The sequence below is a fragment of the Mytilus edulis genome, chromosome 3 (genome assembly GCF_963676685.1).
Source record: "Mytilus edulis chromosome 3, xbMytEdul2.2, whole genome shotgun sequence".
Classification (NCBI taxonomy): Eukaryota; Metazoa; Mollusca; class Bivalvia; order Mytilida; family Mytilidae; genus Mytilus; species Mytilus edulis.
This window is the reverse complement of record NC_092346.1, coordinates 31209773-31231025: the sequence shown is the minus strand read 5'-3', so window position 1 is coordinate 31231025 and position 21253 is coordinate 31209773. Positions and strand designations below refer to the sequence as shown.

Sequence of the window (21253 nt, the reverse complement as noted above, 5' to 3'; positions counted from 1 at the left end):
AAATTGAGCTCCGGGCCTGTAGTTTTTATAGTTCATCGTGAAGACTGATAACAGGACACACAAGGGAATCCTGTGAAAAACACCATGGCTGGTGTTGAGTGAATCCCAGTGAAACCAGGAGGTTGCTTGGAAAAGAAGTTCTGATTTCCAATTGTCATGTGAAATCTTTTGAATTTACAAAGAAATATTTGTGTAGGGAATCGTTCGAAATCACCAACAATCACTGTGAAAAATCACTTTTAAAAGTGTATACTATGATCACATGTCATCATCCCCCTTTTTAAGGAAAAAAATATGCAAATATTCTTACTTATAAGTTATACAAGATGATACAGGGAGACCTACATTGACACATTATTCTGACTTCAAGTCAGTCAGTCTCTTTCATCTAAATGTTGCTTGCTTGGTGTATAATTAGGAAGTACCATTGTAGGAATCTTTTGCTTTACAAGATCAAAACATAGATTGAATAATCCAAAACATAGATTGAATAATCCAAAACTCCAGACTATAAAATGCTTTACAGTTGCCACCTATGTAAACTTAACTCCATGCAAACAAATACAACAATAAACATCTAAACTTTATAAGTTTTAACAGTAATATGGTTCATCTTTCAATTGTTCAATACTTTAACTTTGTTAATTGGACCCCAATTTGGTATAAAAACAATAGACAAGTTCAGATGTATAATTTGCGTACAAAAACAATTTCTATTTTAGATAAATGTTGAAATCTAATAGTAGCCTGGAAACTTTATCGGGTTTATTGAACTGGAGGAGGTTGAATCATTTTTATTGTTGACCTATATATTAACAACCATTTCATAATTCCATGTTCTAGTGTATTGATTCATCCAGTCATAAATATTATAATTACATCAAATGACAATCACTTGGGATAGTATTGTCAACAATTTATATGTTGTGATATACCAAAAGTCAAATTTAATAATCATTGTTGTAATATTTCGGAAATGAGAAATGGTGTGGGTCAGTGAAGTGGTCATATTGACTTTATCACTTGTAATTGGAGGAAAGGCTGATTAAATTAAAAAATTGATTGTTCTTGTCAATGGGGAAAATGAATTATATGGGGGAAATTTAAATTCCGTTTCCAATTTTAAATGTTGTTGGTTTGGATTTCTACCTTTGTTTCATGAAAACTTGTCTTTTATTTATGAGGTTTTGATTTTGATTTAGTAACTAATGTTTTTTTCTTCAATTTCTTCAATTTCAATACAACTATCCATTAAAGTTGACTTATTTGGCCAAGAAATTTCCTTACCATCTTCGTCATCTGCCTTTCTCTTTCCCTGATTAATAAAAGAAAACATTGAAATTTGACGATCTGCCATTTTTGTTAATAAAATTAACCAGAACAAATCAGCAAGGCACAATTAATATTTAAAACCAAATTTCAATTTTTGCGGAACCTAAAAAAAATTATCTGAATTTTGAAAAAAAAGCCCAACTTCTCCTAAAATGGAAAGGTGGTCTGCACACCCAGCTTAAATGCCGAATGGAAAACTCTGCAGGAGGGGGTTTCAAACTAATTTTAGGATAACTTTCATCACTAGTCATAGATTTATTGTTTCAGCCTTTTAAGAATAGCATTAAAAAAAAATTAAGATGCTGTGCTTCCTTTATTTGACAGGAGCATTTTTTTTGTTTGCAATTAAATATCCATTATGTTTTTTTTGGAGAATAACACATTAGTTAATTATTCCTTGACAACTTTTATCATTTAGTCATAGATTAATTATCTGTAAAATATCTGAGAAAACAATTAAATTCCTTTGCTTCTTTGAGAGGAGCTGTTTTTTTCGGATGACAATTAAATTATGACTTCAGAAGTATCAAGTACCTCGCTTGAGGAGCATTTTATTCAGTTCACAATATAATGTTTATTATGTTTTTTTGAGGGGGTTACACATTAGTAAGTTATTCCTTGACAACTTTCAGCATTTAATCATAGATTAATTGTCTCTCTCTAAATATATAGCAAGAATATCAAACAAAAATTAGGATTCAAGGAGCCGTTTTTTCTATTCACAATTAAATTACGATTTCAGAAGTATCAAGTACTTGGCTTGAGGAGCATTTTTTTTCTGTTCACAATTCAATTATATAATTTCAGAAGTATCAAGTGCCTGGTTAGATACTCTACTGGACGTTATAGAATTACTGCCTAAAGATGTTATAAAGAAAGAGGTTGGTGAATAATTAATATCCTACCACGGAATATTCAAGTTTCTTTCCCATGAATGACATAACGTAATGAAGTTATTGAATATCTGTGTGAAAACAATAGTATGTTTCTATAATTAACCCATTAGGCGAAACTACAAAAGAAAAATCTAATGATGTTAACACAGTTACAAATTGAAGCAAATATTAAAGACGCCTCTTGTATGCACAATTGCAGTTAACACATTCTTAACATGGTTTAAAGTATTATTATAGGCCATACACAATTAATTTGTTTCTTTGTTGTTAATTTTTTTTCTGAGCATAACAGTTAGTAGGCAATATCTTTATTTTTCTTGGTTCAAAATTAATTAAAGACCAGAACAAAATGTTCTGAGGAAAAAGCAAAGTTTGTTATTCATTTTATGGGGGGGGGGGGGGCCTCAGTGGATATGTGGTCAAAATACTGTAGCACTACCCTATCAACACTGAGGTAGTTAGTTCTAATCCCACATAGGGAACGTGTACTCAAACTCCAATCTTAACTGACTAGGATTGTTAGTTTGCCTATTGTAGGTTGGTTAATCTCCAGGCTTCCTTTGCTCTAAAAAAAAAAGAAAGTACCACGACCATGAAATAAAAAAATAGTGCTGAAAATGGTGTTAAACACCAAACAATCAATCCTTATATTGACTTTTTCTTGTTCTGTTTTTATACGACCGCAAAATTTGAAAAATTTTTCGTCGTATATTGCTATCACGTTGGCGTCGTCGTCCGAATACTTTTAGTTTTCGCACTCTAACTTTAGTAAAAGTGAATAGAAATCAATGAAATTTTAACACAAGGTTTATGACCACAAAAGGAAGGTTGGGATTGATTTTGGGAGTTTTGGTCCCAACATTTTAGGAATTAGGGGCCAAAAAGGGCCCAAATAAGCATTTTCTTGGTTTTCGCACTATAACTTTAGTTTAAGTGAATAGAAATCTATGAAATTTTGACACAAGGTTTATGACCACAAAAGGAAGGTTGGGATTGATTTTGGGAGTTTTGGTTCCAACAGTTTAGGAATTAAGGGCCAAAAAAGGGCCCAAATAAGCATTATTCTTGGTTTTCGCACAATAACTTTAGTATAAGTAAATAGAAATTGATGAAATTTTAACACAAGGTTTATGACCACAAAAGGAAGGTTGGGATTGATTTTTGGAGTTGAGGTCACAACAGTTTATGAATTAGGGGCCAAAAAGGGGCCCAAATAAGCATTATTCTTGGTTTTTGCACCATAACTTTAGTATAAGTAAATAGAAATCTATGAAATTTAAACACAAGGTTTATGACCATAAAAGGAAGGTTGGGTTTGATTTTGGGAGTTTTGGTCCTAACAGTTTAGGAATAAGGGGCCCAAAGGGTCCAAAATTGAACTTTGTGTGATTTCATCAAAAATTGAATAATTGGGGTTCTTTGATATGCCGAATCTAACTATGTATGTAGATTCTTAATTTTTGGTCCCGTTTTCAAATTGGTCTACATTAAGGTCCATAGGGTCCAAAATTAAACTTAGTTTGATTTTAACAAAAATTGAATCCTTGGGGTTCTTTGATATGCTGAATTTAAAAATGTACTTAGATTTTTAATTATTGGCCTAGTTTTCAAGTTGGTCCAAATGGGGGTCCAAAATTAAACTTTGTTTGATTTCATCAAAAATTGAATAAATGGGTTCTTTGATATGCCAAATCTAACTGTGTATGTAGATTCTTAATTTTTGGTCCAGTTTTCAAATTGGTCTACATTAAGGTCCAAAGGGTCCAAAATTAAACTAAGTTTGATTTTAACAAAAATTAAATTCTTGGGCTTATTTGATATGCTTTATCTAAATATGTACTTTGATTTTTGATTATGGGCCCAGTTTTCAAGTTGGTCCAAATCAGGATTCCATATCAAGTATTGTGCAATAGCAAGAAATTTTCAATTGCACAGTATTAAACAATAGCAAGAAATATCTAATTGCACAATATTGTGCAATAGCAATTAATTTTCAATTGGAGTTATCTTTCTTTGTATAGAATAGTAGTTGATAATATATATGGGAAATTTGCCAGACATGACTATGATGTCATTTTCTATTTTTATTTGCCAATAACTTTATGTAAATAACTTCATTGGAAATTTGCCAATATAAAATGTTGCTGATGAAGCTTTTTTTCCTTATCTTATCTAAAATGTTTTTAGATAATGTATGTTGGACATTTGCCAGACATGACTATGATGTCATTTTCTATTTTTATTTGCCAATAACTTTATGTAAATAACTTCATTGGAAATTTGCCAATATAAAATGTTGCTGATGAAGTTTTTTTTATTGTTTTATACAATAAACAATGTATATTCACTTTTACTACCAACCAATCTTTACCATTCAGTGATAACAAGCACTTTATTTTACATTTTAATATTTTATGATGTATTTAAAAGAGTAGTTATTGTTGCAAACTCCATAAGAAATTTGAATTGATATCAGTTTTGGAAAAAGGAAAACGGGGATGTGAAAAAAAGGGGGGGGGGGGGGGTTTAAATTTTTCTCATTTCAGATTTCATAAATAAAAAGAAAATTTCTTCAAACATTTTTCTGAGAGGATTAATATTCAACAGCATAGTGAATTGCTCAAAGGCAAAAAAAAAACTTTTTAAGTTCATTAGACCACATTCATTCTGTGTCAGAAACCTATGCTGTGTCAACTATTTAATTTTAGATTTAAAAAGTTTGAAGAAATCTTTAATTGATTTGTAAAATCTTGACATTTGTTTTGTGTAAAAAAAAAACATGTAATGTCAAAATTTTTATCACAATCCAAATTCAGAGCTGTATCACGCTTGAATGTTTTGTCCCTACTTGCCCCAACTGTTCAGGGTTCGACCTCTGCGGTCGTATAAAGCTGCGCCCTGCGGAGCACCTGGTTTTTTTTAATGGAGAAAATAAATGTATGAGAGAAAGTAAACTGAATTTTTAAAATGAAAATTAAACAAGAAATTGTAGCAGAATCAAGTCCCTTAGCTTAAAACATTTTATTTTTTGCTGAGACCTATAAAAGTACAAAGGAATCGGCAACATAGATATATTGTAATTTAACATATTCTTAAGTAAGTTTTTTATCTGACATTTTATTGTAAAAAATGTTTATTCAAGTAGGACATGCATGAAATATTTGTAAGGAAGCACTTATTAACCAAGGAAACAGGTACTTCAGTTATAAGTATTTACAACTTTCATGGCATGTGCTTAAAAAACTTCATATGAAATATTACATTCACTGAAGCATTCAGTATTCAGAATTATAAAGCAGTGTATTTCCCCCCTTGTAATAGAGGCTAGGTTCCTTGACATGTAAAAATAAAAATAAAAAAATCTGGAATTTAAAAAATATTCCAAAGGGGAAATTGAAAAGCAGAATTTCTTTCTTTTGGCATTTTTTCAAACATTTTTTTTACAAGGAACTGATGTTAAATATCAACAAAAATAGTCCTCCTGTAAAATTTTTGATGGTTGACTGAAATAAACACATCTTTGATAGGCAGCATATTGAAGTAATCTTTAGAAATATGCAGCAATGATAATAAAATCAGTCAAATTGACAGCTAAGGCATCAGATGAGTTAATTAAAGAAAAAATCTGAATTTTCTTTATTGGTCTGGATTGCTTTAGTAAAAAGCCTAATGATCTTAGAAGCATAAAATTGCATTTTATTTCCATAATTAGCCTCCTCTAATGGATCAATAATTTCTTCAATTCAAACTTTTCTGGAATAAGGACATTTACTTTGCTATAACCGCTAGAGACATCCCAGTGCCTTGATGGATGGTATTTTCACTAGCTAGTATTAAGTCTTTGTTAAATATTGCTTCCCTTGGGAGCTTTATGCAGCTTATGCAAAGAGTTACAGTGTAACCTCTAGGTATGTAGGGAACACTCTACAAAACTGATACCTGTTTACACAACACTCATTTGATGTTCTTTAATTATTTATAACTTTGTAAACTAATCTGTAATCTTTCCAATTAAGTTGTGTTTCTGAAGGATTTGCTTTTAATAGGTTTGACTATATTTTTTTTTATAAACAAAGACTTTCTTATCATTTTTCTTGATTCAAGCTGTAGTTATTAAAAAAATGTTCTAAAGTAGTGCATGATTTTACATTTTGCAAAGCAAATAAAATATATCACAATATATTGGCAGAATCAGAAATTTTTTGAAAATTTTCTTCCTATTCCATTACAGTAAAACTAGTTATTCTCAATTTGCATTTATCTATTAAATGTATTAAAACATTGATAGCTATTAAAACAATTGCTGAGGTGAGACAGCTTCTTTCATTACATTTTACCTTTATATACATAGTCATCCTGATTGATAATAGTTAATTCATAGAATTAAAATATAATAAGCCATGTGCAAAAAAAGGTTAACAATTGTACGATTTTAGTTGTATTAGTTTAAAGATATTTATACTACTGAAGGAAGAGACCAATTTAATTGAGCAGCAACTCCTCTGAAACCAAAGAAAGTCGGAAATATTTGTGATATGACATATATATTGTGTTTTGTACTTCCTTGAAACAATTTTTTTTCTATTTCTATAGAAAATGCCAATTTTTGAGAAAATATACACAGTTGGGCGACTGTTATACAGCATCCTCAGTCGTTGTACTGCACTCAAAATTTAAAAACTGTTTCAACACTTGCCCAATTTTACCCTGATTTCGCAAGCATCTTCTAGTAATGTATAAATTAGATTATGAATGTTTAAATAATTGTCAGGAAACAATTAAAACAGAACAGAATAATAGTAAGATCTTTCCTTCTACTTCAGTTTGAACATAATGTAGGTAATATAAATATTTTACAAATCATTTTACTGCTCATAAAACATCAGCCACTCTTCACTGAATTAACGTTATTGTTTAAAGATAAATCAATACCTCTTACATGAACATCTTAACCCTTTACTCCATAATGACGCTTTTTGAGGCCACCTCCTTTACTCCATAATGACGCCTTTTGACGCCTGTGTAGTACCTTAGTTGATACGCTTTGACTATGAAATGTCTGCATCAAACTTTAAAATAATTGTATCTAATATGAAAAGAAAATTCATGAGAATATCTGACTTCAATTTCATTGATGAAATATTTGTTTTTGTAATGCATTAATAATTTAAACCTGTTACATTTTTTTTTATTGAAAAAATCCTATGCGAATCAAGTATTTTAAAAAAAAATCTCCATGAAGTAAAGGGTTAATCTTTTATATATAATGAGCCAAATATTTATTCTTTTTTTTCCAGATTTTACATGTGGCAATAGCAAAAGGCCAACTTTCACAGTCAGTAGCAGCAAGAATGGCCTGTTGTAAAATATTAGGCAAAATTTGTACCAAATTTGAATCTTTTGTGTAAGTACTACATTTTTGTATTTCCTAAAATATCAACAAATGAAAACTGGTTGTTAGTTATTTTGACATTTTCAGGAATTACTTACGTATTACTTTTATTATTTGTGGTTTAAAATGTACTTTGTGCCCTTTTATTGTAAAATGTACTTTGTGCCCTTTTATTGTAAAATGTACTTTGTGCCCTTTTATTGTAAAATGTACTTCGTGCCCTTTTATTGTAAAATGTACTTTGTAAAATTGAAAATGGAAATGGGAAATGTGTCAAAGAGACAAAAACTCAACCTAAGATCGAAAAACAACCAAAGGCCACCAATTGGTCTTCAACACAGTGAGAAAATTCCACACCCGAAGGCATGCTTCAGCTGGCCCTAAACAATAATGTATACTAGTTAAGTAATAATGAAGGCTATATTAAACTCCAAAACATACAAATGAACTAAACTGAACTTTTTATTGTAAAATGTACTTTATGCACTTTTTATTGTAAAATGTACTTTGTGCACTTTTTATTGGAAAATGTACTTTGTGTACTTTTTATTGGAAAATGTACTTTGTGCCACAGATGGGTTACATGTAACATAAGAATAGAAGATTTTTACCAGGCATGTTTATTATTAGATGTATCTTTCACTATTCAGTGTGTGCTGCAAGATATTACTAGGATTTCATATCAAGCAGATTGTGAAAGATTAACAATTTTAATTCAATACACCTGATTAAAGGAAGAATGGTTTTAATTATAAAAACATGCAACTAACATGCAGCAATGTGAAAGATTCATAATATTTCTGCAACACATTGCATCCTTTAAAAATTAGAATATCTCAAACCTGCATGTAGAAATTGACTTACACTCTGTGAAAAAGTTCAATACATAGAAACAGCATATAAAAAGTAGTACAAAAGAAAAGTCAAAACTAAAGAAAGTCAAAACACAAAACAGAGGCCTTCAGAGTTAAGGTTATACTGGTTAAATTGTTCCTTTTTCATAACATAAATAAAAAAAATTCTTGATTTAAAAAAAATGTGTCATTGTTAAGATAATATCTTTTTCATCATATAGGATCAAAAAAGAAATTTTGCCAGTTGTGCAGTCCTTGTGTCAGGATGTGGACTATGAGGTCAGAGGGTGTATGTGTAACCAGTTGCATTCTGTAGCTAGAGGGTTAGGGTAAGTTAGCTATAATAGATTTTACAGAAATAGATTGTTTTTTTGAGATGATTAATGTACTGTAAAATCAGACAATTTGATCTGGTTTTGATATGTTTTATTTCCTGGATAGATGTTATTCAGGAAACTAAAACCCAGACTAAAAATTTTAGTCTGCAAAGAATATTTATATAAACTGAAAACCAGGAAAATTTATCCCTGACATCAAATTTAGGAACAAAACCATGAAATACTTACCCCAAATATCAGGAAATGACATAGTTGTAAACCAATTTCACTGAAAAACAATAAGACTGGTTTTGGCTGGTATCATTCATGCTTGAGCTTTTGAAAGTTCATATTAAATATATAATTTTGAGTACAGTTGACTCTAAAAAAATAAAACATCTGGTCTTCAGTTTTCTATTTGTATTATTTAACATTTGTAATTTCTATGCCTTTTATGGCTGGCTATGTGGTATAGGTTTTACATATTGTTGTATGCTGTACAGTGACTTATGGTTGCTACTTTTTGTATCATTTGGTCTATGGTTGAGATTTGTCTCATTGGAAATCATACCACATCTTCTTACTTTTTTTCATGTTTATTTTTTATAAAACTTCAATTTTAAGCAATATGTTGACAATATGAATAAAAGGGGATGTTGGGTGTATGTCAATGAAACAGCCCTTGGTCAAAACCAGAAATAAGATCCAGAGGTGAAAAATTTAACTCAAAACACAATCTTCAACAACAGACTATGTCTTTACCATATGTCAACTTCTTAATCCCCCATGACTGATGGAAAATATTAGTTGTTTGTTTTAACAGTTGTATAATTCATATAAACTTAATTAGCTTAATCTGTTTTCGAATTGTCAAACATAATTTGGCAACGCCTATTTATCATAGTACATTTCACTGAGTGATAACGTTTCAACTGTTTGTGTTAAAACTATTGATCAATATTATTGTATGGAAGATAGATATATTGCTACATATAAAAACAATAAAGATTAATTTGTTTTGCACTGGATTATAAATTGGTTAGATGGTGTACTGTACTTTATATTAATTAACCAGATGAAGTAATCAATAAATAAAATATATATGGGATATAAAAGAATACCAGTGCCTGTGAAACTAAACAAATCTTTTTATAATAGTATTATTGTATATATGTAATAATGGTTTGTTTTGAAAGTCTAGACAGAAATTAATTCAAGTATCTCAGGAAGAACCACAAAACAAGTTGAAATGTTTGAGATGACTTTATACAATGGAAAAAACAGATATGTGGTATGCATCTATGACACTAATTTAGTATATGCACTGCAAAAACACACAATTTAAGCAAAAGTTCTTCTTCATGTTAAAGTACAAGACCACCAAATCTCTCATTAATATATATGTATGTTAATGAAATGACACTACAGTTTCACTATTTTTATTGCATTTGCAGGCTTGAAGCCACAAAGAGTGCAATATTGCCAGAATTAGTTGAGCTGACTAAAGATGAAGAATGTTCAGTCAGAGTTCATGGCCTTGAAACAGTGGTTAATGTACTCGCTTCACTGGATTCTGGTAGGTTTTATTAGAGTTTATGGCCTTGAACCAGTGGTTAATGTTCTGGCTTCACTGGATTCTGGTAGGTTTTGTAAGAGTTCATGGCCTTGAAACCGTGATTAATGTTCTCACTTCACTGGATTCTGGTAGGTTTTGTTAGAGTTCATGGCCTTGAAACAGTGGTTAATGTACTCGCTTCACTGGATTCGGGTAGGTTTTGTCAAAAAGAACAGAATTGATGAAGTGATCTTTTTTATACCCAGCTAAAAGTTTAAAGTTCTCTCCTTATTGAAGATTTTTCTATGACAGGTCTGCTCTTCTAGCAGTTGCAGTTGGTAAAGGAATAAAATTTGTTATTCAGTTGTAGAATTGGTACTTCTTATGTCCATGGCCATTAGTCATCCCTTCCCCCTCTGTCATGGATTAATGACTTAAGAACTTTTGCTTAATTTACATGTTAAAGTGTTTCCGTGTAATAAATCATATTACATACATGAAGCACAAATCTCTTCTTTTTCTCCAACAGTTTGTTCAAAAATGTTTTACATGAGTAGAACCCTCCTATAAAAAAAGACAAGTGGCATAATGCTTTATTATACATGTATTAGATTCATTAGCGAGTCTCCCTCTTCACACATACAAACTTTAAAAAATATGTATTCAAAAACATTTGTGAGTAAATCATCATTTGTTTTTTCTTCTTATAGGGAGGACAGAGTACTTTCTTTATATAAATCATTTAGAAATTCATTAAGAACTTTGTCAATTATATTTAATAACTTGCATGAAAAATTATATTCATATTTTGCCAGGAACAACTTGAAGAATTTGTATTACATCAGAAGCTTGTTATATAATTTTTTGCAATAAATTAAACTTTATTTGACTAGAGAAATTGTAATTACCTATCAAAGACAACAGTTATTTTATCTTTTATTACTTTTGGAATGATTTTTAAGAGAGGTTTGATAATATGTTTGAAATTATGTTATTATGTAATTCTCATCTGAGTAATGGTCTTATGGAATTGATGTATAATTTATTGAAGAATTATAAAAAAAAAAAAAAACTTTTTTCGAAAGTATTAAGTTTTTACTTTTTTGCTGCTTTATAGTTGAAAAGTAGATTTTAGGTCTGTGTTATGTATATTTGAGTTTGTTTAAGTTGTTTCTCAAAATGCAAACATATTTAAATTTTCTAGTCAAAAGCAGATTTAATGGTTTATGTCATGGGATACTCATGTCTATTGATTTATTAAAAGAGCCTTACTACCAAATTGCAAATTTAACAATATTTTAAGTATGAGCACACATATGATAGAAAGAAATAAAAGATGTGTTTGCTACCCACCAAATTTGATATTCTTTGTCATCAGCATTGCTTGTAGCACCTAGAAATTGTGAAACTGGAGATAAAAATGAAATAATAAGACACAATTTGAGATTGTCATTCCTGTCGCACTAATAACATTTTAACAATACAAATTTTCATGGGTTACGTGTTTACAGGTGAACCATGAATTCAAATGTTCAACAAATAATATATTTCCAATAGGATTTGTATACAGAGACTGACAAACCACGAAAACAAATATCCACGAAAATGCAAGTTTTCAGCAATTCACGAAAATTGATACCCACGAAAATTAATGAATTCACAGTATCTTAAGTTTTCAACAGTATAAAAAAGAATGTCTTTACAATATGTATAGGATAAGAGATTGCTGGAACATTCAATAACTGCTGCAGAAGGTCAGTGTTTTCTCCAGCCACTCCACTTCCTCCACCAATAAAAACTGATTGCCATGAAATATCCTTTAGTACCAAATGGGGCTTTCAACACCAACTAAGCATTTTAAGTAACTGTGACCTTCTTTTGATGGTTCAGTGAATATAGTTAAGTTTTGCAGTTATATTTCATGGCTATATCATGCTGAATAATTTTATACTTGTAGAAACTTGTTCCTCAACAATCATTCCATTAGTATGTAAGTTCTGTCAACAAGCCATGCAGGCTGAAGATTCCACGTTGCCAGAAGTTGGTAAACAGATTGGTAAAATAGCACATGGCCTTCTGGGTAAATATTGAAAATGAAACGGTTTTTAAATAAAAATATGTAGAGCAAAGACTTATTGTAAAATCACCAAATGATTAAAATACTATTAATAATGTTACAAACTAAAAACTATGCTGCAGCAGAAAAAGAGTAATATTCTAAATTTGGTCATGAGAAAACAGGATATGTTCAAGATAGTGCTCTACAAACAGAATTAAGAATGTATACAGATGTTCTTTTAATCTTACTAAATTAGCACAAAAACATAGCAATGAAGACTCATTTATTATCGCCTTCATGGACTGGTACCATGCTTCCCTAAAAAAGAGGATGTCATTGATAAAATTTGCAGACAGAAAAACAATAGACCTTAAAATTAGTATTTGTTATAAGCAGTTGCTTCCTTGCCAAACATGCAAAATTAAAAAGGTAAAAGTAAGAGCAAAGATCAGTTGGCTCAGAAACAAAATAATTTATCCAGATGGGATGACATGTCTTACTGCAGTCTATTACATTGGGAGGTGGTATGATAAAAATCATACCCAACTTGCAATCTGCTACAGCGCAAAGTTCCCTAGAATAATTTGTCCAGATGGGGAAACATGTCTTCCTGTAGCTATTTATTACATGTACCTTGTGAGGGGTAATGTTAAAAATCAGACTCAACTTGCAATCTGCAACAGTGCAGGGTTCCGGTTTCTTCATATTGTTGAAAGATTGCCATTATTATCATTACATAATATGCTGACAAAAATATATTTAATGAATGGAAAGAAAAAAAATCTAAATATGTAACTACAGTGCAGAGTTCCGGTTCTAGTTACAGTGGAAAGACTGCCATCCATCCATTATTTTCATTACATAATTTTCAGACAAAAACATGTAATGAATGGAAATAAAACCAAAACAAAACGAAAAATATGTAAATTTATATCACTACAGCACACAGGTCAGGTTCTTGTTACAGTTGAAAGATTATCATTCATCCATTATTTTCATTACATAATTTCATTTTAATATAGACAAAAAAAAAATTATGTAACTTGTATATCTGTTTCATATCTAGATATCTATATATTCGTTTTCTTAATATGGTTGAAAGACTGGCACCCATCCGTTACTTTCCTTACATAATGTGCAGACGAATACATATCTGATGAATGGAAAGCAAAAAATTTAAATATGTAACTTGTAAAATCTGTGTCAGCATATATATCAAAATATATAGAATATTAATGAATGGATAGCTAGAAAAAAACAAAAAAAAACTTCAAAACAAAAATGTGTAACTTCTATAATCTTTTTCAGCGTATTTAACAGACGAACAGAAGCAGTGGTTTGTTGATTATTTTAAGAAGTTGTGTAAAGTTGGTTTGTCTCTAGAAAAACTGAAAGGAAACAGAGACATTGTTGAAAAGGACATAAGTCCAACAGTAAGTAAGGCTTTGCAATGGTCATAAGGTGTTTTGGAGGGGTATTTGTGCATACAAAAGTAGATATTAAGTATAATCACTGTATGATTTTGTAAAATGTGTGCCAAAAAAAAGTGTAATATCATTACATAAAACAGGAAACAATAATTACATAACCATGGTGTGGTTTTATCTGTTAAATCAAAAGATATAGAAAACAGCTTTTCAGTAAAATGCTAATTTGAAATAAAAGTTGGTAGCACAGAAAAATGTTTACATGTTATATACAAATTTCATTGACATTTTAAACATACAAAAAGTATAGATACGACAAAACAGAAATTACGAGCTAATTAAGTACTTGCTTTATTATTGTGTAATGTCATATGAAGTGGCTATACAGCAACCACAAAAGGAAATTAAATGTTATTTTTTAAGTTCATTTGCATGTATGATAAAAATAGCATGGTTTTACCTAAATTCATATATATATATTTCAGATAACGGAAATTCCAGATTTTACGGAGGATGACAAGTTTTTGGAATGTAGGAAAAACTGTGCATATAATTTTCCTGTAAGATCTTATTCCAGTAATTAACTGTTGAACATATATGATCCATTCTTTCTGTAGTTAAAAAAGGCCCCAACATTTTAAGATATTTGCTTTTCTTTTATACTCTCAAAAGCTTGTCTAATTAAATAAAACAATTTTGAAGCGGCAGGTTGGAATAGGGGTATTAGAATATTGAACATATAATTTTAATCTTTTACATTTACACTTTAAAAGAATACAAAATTACAAATTTATGTACAGTTAAAGAAGTCATACTCTAAAACAGAAAATAAGTATTATAAATTGTAATTTTACTGTCAAAGTAAGAATATAATGATAAATGGTATGAGGCAGATGATTATTTGAGGCCAAATAAACAAGTATATGTGGTTCCAGTTACATCTGAAAAAAGGTTAGGGTAGGTAGGTAGGGATTTTTTTTAATTTTTTTTTTTTTACATTGAGTCTGGGAGCAACATTCTGATTTTAACAGTGCTTAATGAAAAATGACAATAAAATCTTTAGGGTAGGCTATTTTTCAGCCGAAAAAAGTAGGGTTGGTAGGGTTAGTGGAACCACACATATATTTTTATTTGGCCTGACAGAATGAAACCACATACAAAGCAGAATCAAGATAATAAAAATTTGAATAGGAATTTCAAAAGCCCTGCTATACATCTTGAAAATCACTCAGTTGGATTCAATCAGTAGAAAAATTCAACCCTTTGCAATCACTTCAAGACAAACTTGATTAATAAAACATGCTTTTCAAATAAAAACTATAATAGCCTTAATTAAAAACACTAACAAAAATTAAATGTTATTGTTGCTAGTTTTTGCTTTTTTATTGCATTGTACATTTTTACATCAATTTATGTTTTCAGGCAATGGTGTTATTTATTGGTGCAAAGCATTTTAAATCAGAATTATTAGGATGTTTTTCTAGTCTTTGTAAAGATCCTAATGTTCAAGTTCGGAAAACTGTATCGGGTGGCTTTCATGAGGTTGGTTACATGTTAGATTATTTATGAAGGTAGTTAGTTTACAATTTAAAGAATATTATGAAGTTGATGTATTACTCAGAACTTCAATCTGCTAAAGGAATGGAATGGATAGATGCTTATTTTAAATTATTCTTTGTTTAGTTAATTTACACACAGGACAAATGTGATTTCATTATGTTCTCATTATTGCAAATTATCGCCATATTTGCTTACTTTCCTTTTTTTCGATACTTTAAACATATGTTCAATTATAAAATATTTGTCAGATTTCTCAAATACAAATAAAAAGGATTACTATATATTTGTTCAGAAGAATAACAGTGATGAGTTGTGAAGTGTGTGTACCTTATAGGATCTTTCAGACAACACTTCTTGGGTTTTTTTTAAACTATTCTTGTTGTTATTTATTTACAGGTGTCCAGAGTTTTGGGGCAACATGTAGCTGTTTTACAACCAGACTTAATACTTCTGTTGAAGGATGAATCTGTGGATGTAAGTACTGATGTTTTTGTTGCTGTGAATGCCTTCATTTCTTTTTATTTTCAATGATGAAGGTTAACTTTTAACAAATTCTTTGAGGAGTTTCAAAAAATAGATATGGGGAACCATATTTTAGAAGGCAACTTTTCCCCCCTAAAAGTAGGCATGGTGCCTAATAGTTTGCTTAATAAAGTTCTTACACATTAAATAGTGGTAAACACTCAAAACTAGATTGAGTTTTCTGAGTAAGAAAGATAATAACATTTTCTTTATCCTTCATGACCTGTTTTATTTGAAATTCAGCTCCTAAAGTGCAAACAACTTTAAGTTAAATTCTTAGATTAGAATTTAACTCGAAGCTTTTGAATAAATGTATGGTTTCACCAAAGAAAGCAGTTTGAGCTCACTTGGTTAGTAATATGTCTTTATCAAATGGAAAATATAAAATCTGGATTACTTAAGGGAAGATTGAAAATTTTTGTCTCTATGATTACAAGATTTCCTATATACTTACACTTTATGTATGTAAATGAAACAAGAAATGACAGAATTCCTTTAAGCTATTATGTTAAATTTTACTCAAGATGATTCTCAATCACAAAAAAAGAAACAGATGAGTTATTTTTTTCTATGTCAAAGTCATATGCCTTATGAGTTTTATTAAGTTCACATCCAATATCGTTTGAAAATTTTCTATATCTTTGTTTTATATTTACAGGTATTGAGAGGGGTTATAGTTCACATCCAAAATTGTTTGAAAATTTTCTATATCTTTGTTTTATATTTACAGGTATTGAGAGGGGTTATAGTTCACATCCAAAATTGTTTGAAAATTTTCTATATCTTTGTTTTATATTTACAGGTATTGAGAGGGGTTATAGCAAATATTCCATGTATATTAGATTGTTTATCAGGGACTGGTAGTAATCATTCATTGTCAGAATCAAAGGTAATTAATGATTTTAGAATGAGAAATGGGGTAATTGAAAGTCCAACACCAATAAAGTTATTAAAACAGATGACCTAAAACAATTATCAACTTATATACTTTGTATTACAAATATGTTGTGGACCTACAGCCAGAATAAAAAAAAAATACGGAAAAAACTTAAATATTGCTATTACAGAACTTGAACATATTATGCTTCTGAAACACATGAGGCTTATTTCCCCTGTTTACTCAGTTGCAACAAAAATAATGATCTGTTACCAAATTTTCTTGCAAATTGTACATTCTATTCTGACAGAATTTCACAAAATATTTTTTACTTATTACCAAGCAAAAGACAGACACAACCAAATGAAGTAAAATATCTTGAGCAATTGCTCTTTTGGAATAGCTCAAAATTGAAAAAAAATCGTTTAATTTTTTTTTAACACAGGAATGGTTCTTTTGGTAAAACCTTATTTCTCAATATATACATCTTTTATAAAGATAATTATACCAATTGTCTTGTATAATATACTATGTATTTGTGTTTCATCTGTCCTGTCTCGCTATATATTATCTTATGTTTGTAATTATTTGTCCTCTTTTACACCTGTATGTGTCTGAGGTTATGAATAAAATCTATAATCTTGTTACATGTATATACTTTCAGCTCCATGTACTAAATGATGTGATACTTGCTGTACTAAACTCAGAACCTGTCGTATTTACCTCTAATAACTGGAGGTTACAGGAACATCTGATGGATAATTTGTCTTGTCTAATCAAGTGTTGTTCTAGTGATGTACTATACCAAAAAGTCATTCCAATTGTATATCCTAAAATTAAATCTGCGGTAGGTATTTTGGGTAGATTTTTTAATGATTTTGAATGCAGCTTTTGAGTCCTGTAGAAGTTTTTATCATGGATATATATGGTGTTCATTAAGGTAATTGATTTGAAATTTAGAATGTGGCAAGGTAAAAGAAATGTTAAAGCATACCAAGGTGACAATTAAAATCACAAATCACTTCTTTTATAAATTGCTATACTGTGGATTCATTTATTTTCGTGGGTACCAATTTTTGTGGATAAGGGAAAACTTGGATGTTTGTGGATATTTAATTTCGTGGTTTTGATGCAGTCTTCCTATAAGCCCATAGCAAATTTGTCATTCGTGGAACATTTAATTTCGTGATTTACCTGTAACCACGAAACCCACGAAAATTGGTATCCAACGAAAATTAACGAATCCACAGTATGGTATAGGTTTTGCTAATTTTTATAGCTGCATGGCGACCTATAGTTGCTTGCATCCATGTCTTTTGGACACTGGTGGAAAGTTGTATCATTGGCAATCATACCAGATCTCCTGTATAAGCATGAACATAGCCTTAATAAATAACATTGAAAGAGAATACTTCACAAAACATAATATAAAACTTTCAGCAACATAAATTCAACTGAGAAATATTGAGAAAAGCATCTCTTTCAAAGGTTCATCCCTCCCATGTACGCTATAAAAACATATTGGATCAAAAGTAATGAATGAAAAGAGGATGTCTTGTATTTGTCGACAACAAGCAGAACATTTTATGGAAATCTGTGGAACTTATACAAACTGATAGATGAAAAAAATAGTGTTTTATTCAACTAAGACACCCATGAATAGAACTAAAACTGTGAAGAAATATATATCTGTACTTGAAAACATATTGCCCATTCATATTATTATTTTTAATTTCATAGATATATGGTAAAAATAATGAATCAAAGTTTTATAATTAGTAAAATCTTTATATATATATTATTCCAGAGGGCTCTGCCTGTAAAACATGCTGCCTGCAGATCTGCCTTGAAAATTATTAGAAAAATTAAAAAATTAACCCAAAGAGAAGAACTCATCCATTGTTTTGTAGAAGGTATGTAATATTTACAATTCATGACTTAAACGAGAGGAAAAGCATGCTTGTTCTATATGTGTGACACAAAAATGCTGATTGAAAAATATGTGTGTATGAATAAAAGGAGATGTTGAGTATAAGTCAAAGATTCAGCATTTTAGTAACACATAGAATCCAAAAGACGTCTTGATATCAACATACATTCATTATCAACCAACAACTTCAAATAGAAGGAGTTGCTATGGAGAAAAAATGCAAGCTTTTTGAGATGTAAAGCTATAGTCAAGAAATGCTTTTTATAAAAATATATACACAGTTTACTATGCAAGTTATACAAATCCTATTGCATTTTTCAGAGATACAAATGTCACAGTTTTTATATGACCGCAAACAAATTTTACGGTCGTATATTGGTATGTCTTCGTCGTCGTCGTCCAAAGACACATTGGTTTTCGCACTATAACTTTAGTTCAAGTTAATAGAAATCTATAAAATTTAAAAACAAGGTTAATGACCACAAAAGGAAGGTTGGGATTGGTTTTGGGAGTTTTGGTCCCAACAGTTTAGGTATAAGGGGCCAAAAAAGGGCCCAAATAAGCATTTTTCTTGGTTTTCGCACAATAACTTTAGTATAAGTAAATAGAAATCTATGAAATTTAAACACAAGATTTATGAACACAAAAGGAAGGTTGGGATTGATTTTGGGAGTTTTGGTCCCAACAGTTTAGGAATTAGGGGCCAAAAAGGGGCCCAAATAAGCATTTTTCTTGGTTTTCGCACCATAACTTTAGTAAAAGAAAATAGAAATCTATGAAATTTAAACACAAGGTTAATATAAAAAAGAAGATGTGGTATGATTGCCAATGAGACAACTATCCACAAAAGACCAAAATGACAGAGACATTAACAACTATAGGTCACCGTATGGCCTTCAACAATGAGCAAAGCCCATACCGCATAGTCAGCTATAAAAGGCCCCGATAAGACAATGTAAAACAATACAAACGAGAAAACTAACGGCCTTATTTATGTAAAAAAATGAATGAAAATCAAATATGTAATACATAAACAAACGACAACCACTGAATTACAGGCTCCTGACTTGGGACAGGCACATACATAAATAATGTGGCGTGGTTAAACATGTTAGCGGGATCCCAACCCTCCCCCTAACCTGGGACAGTGGTATAACAGTACAACATAAGAAGGAACTATAAAAATCAGTTGAAAAAGGCTTAACTCATCAGATGGACAAACATACAAGTGGACGTGGCCCGGTACTTATGACCATAAAAGGAAGGTTGGGATTGATTTTGGGAGTTTTGGTCCCAACAGTTTATGAATTAGTGGCCCAAAGGGTCCAAAATTAAACTTTGTTTGATTTCATCAAAAATTGAATAATTGGGGTTCTTTGATATGCTGAATCTAACTGTGTATGTAGATTCTTAATTTTTATACCCCCGCTTTAAAAAAGGGGGGGTATACTGTTTTACCTCTGTCTGTCCGTCCGTCCGTCAGTCAGTCCGTCCCATGAATATTTTTCGTCGCATTTTTCTCAGGAACTACAATTCAAGGATTTCTGAAATTTGGTTTCAGGGTTTATCTAAGTCAGCTATACCGTGTGATGCGTTTTCAGATTCATCACTCGACAACTTCCTGTTTACCGAACACTTGCATATTTTTACACTATTTATTTTTTCGTCGCATTTTTCTCAGGAACTACAATACAAGGATTTCTGAAATTTGGTTTCAGGGTTTATCTAAGTCAGCTATACCGTGTGATATGTTTTCAGATTGATCACTTGACAACTTCCTGTTTACCGAACACTTGTATGATTTTACACATGATAGCCAAGTTGAACATTTTCGTCACACTTTTCTCAGGAACTACAATACAAGGATTTCTGAAATTTGGTTTCAGGATTTATATAAGTCAGCTTTACCGTTTGATGCATTTTCAGATTCATCACTCAACAACTTCCTGTTTACCGAACACTTGCATATTTTTACACTATTTATTTTGTCGTCGCATTTTTCTCAGGAACTACAATACAAGGATTTCTGAAATTTGGTTTCAGGGTTTATCTAAGTCAGCTATACCGTGTGATACATTTTCAGATAGATCGCTTGACAACTTCCTGTTTACCGAACACTTATATGATTTTACACATGATAGCCAAGTTGAACATTTTCGTCACACTTTTCTCAGGAACTACAATACAAGGATTTCTGAAATTTGGTTTCAGGAATTATATAAGTCAGCTATACCGTGTGATGCGTTTTAAGATTCATCACTCGACAACTTCCTGTTTACCGTACACTTGCATATTTTTACACTATTTATATTATCCACTTGCGGCGGGGGTATCATCAGTGAGCAGTAGCTAACAGTTTCACTTGTTGGTCATGTTTTAAAATTGGTCTACATTAAGGTCCAAAGGGTCCAAAAATAAACTTAGTTTGATTTTAACAAAAATTGAATTCTTGGGGTTCTTTGGTATGCTGAATCTAAACATGTACTTAGATTTTTGATTATGGGCCCAGTTTTCAAGTTGGTCCAAATCGGG

At 30.6% G+C, this 21253-nt stretch overlaps 1 protein-coding gene across 11 annotated transcripts in view; it reads left to right on the top strand.

Annotated features, from left to right (window-relative positions):
- Nucleotides 1-21253, top strand: part of LOC139516229 (serine/threonine-protein phosphatase 4 regulatory subunit 4-like) — a 60494-nt gene that overhangs the window by 23475 nt on the left and 15766 nt on the right. For all 11 annotated transcript variants that reach the window (XM_071306216.1, XM_071306211.1, XM_071306213.1 and 8 more), the window contains 12 exons: nucleotides 2140-2213; nucleotides 7526-7632; nucleotides 8696-8803; nucleotides 10246-10367; nucleotides 12304-12426; nucleotides 13714-13838; nucleotides 14318-14392; nucleotides 15255-15374; nucleotides 15789-15866; nucleotides 16717-16803; nucleotides 17456-17638; nucleotides 18599-18704. In XM_071306216.1, the coding sequence (XP_071162317.1) occupies nucleotides 2140-2213; nucleotides 7526-7632; nucleotides 8696-8803; nucleotides 10246-10367; nucleotides 12304-12426; nucleotides 13714-13838; nucleotides 14318-14392; nucleotides 15255-15374; nucleotides 15789-15866; nucleotides 16717-16803; nucleotides 17456-17638; nucleotides 18599-18704 (1308 nt within the window). The remainder of the gene's footprint in view (nucleotides 1-2139; nucleotides 2214-7525; nucleotides 7633-8695; nucleotides 8804-10245; nucleotides 10368-12303; nucleotides 12427-13713; nucleotides 13839-14317; nucleotides 14393-15254; nucleotides 15375-15788; nucleotides 15867-16716; nucleotides 16804-17455; nucleotides 17639-18598; nucleotides 18705-21253) is intronic.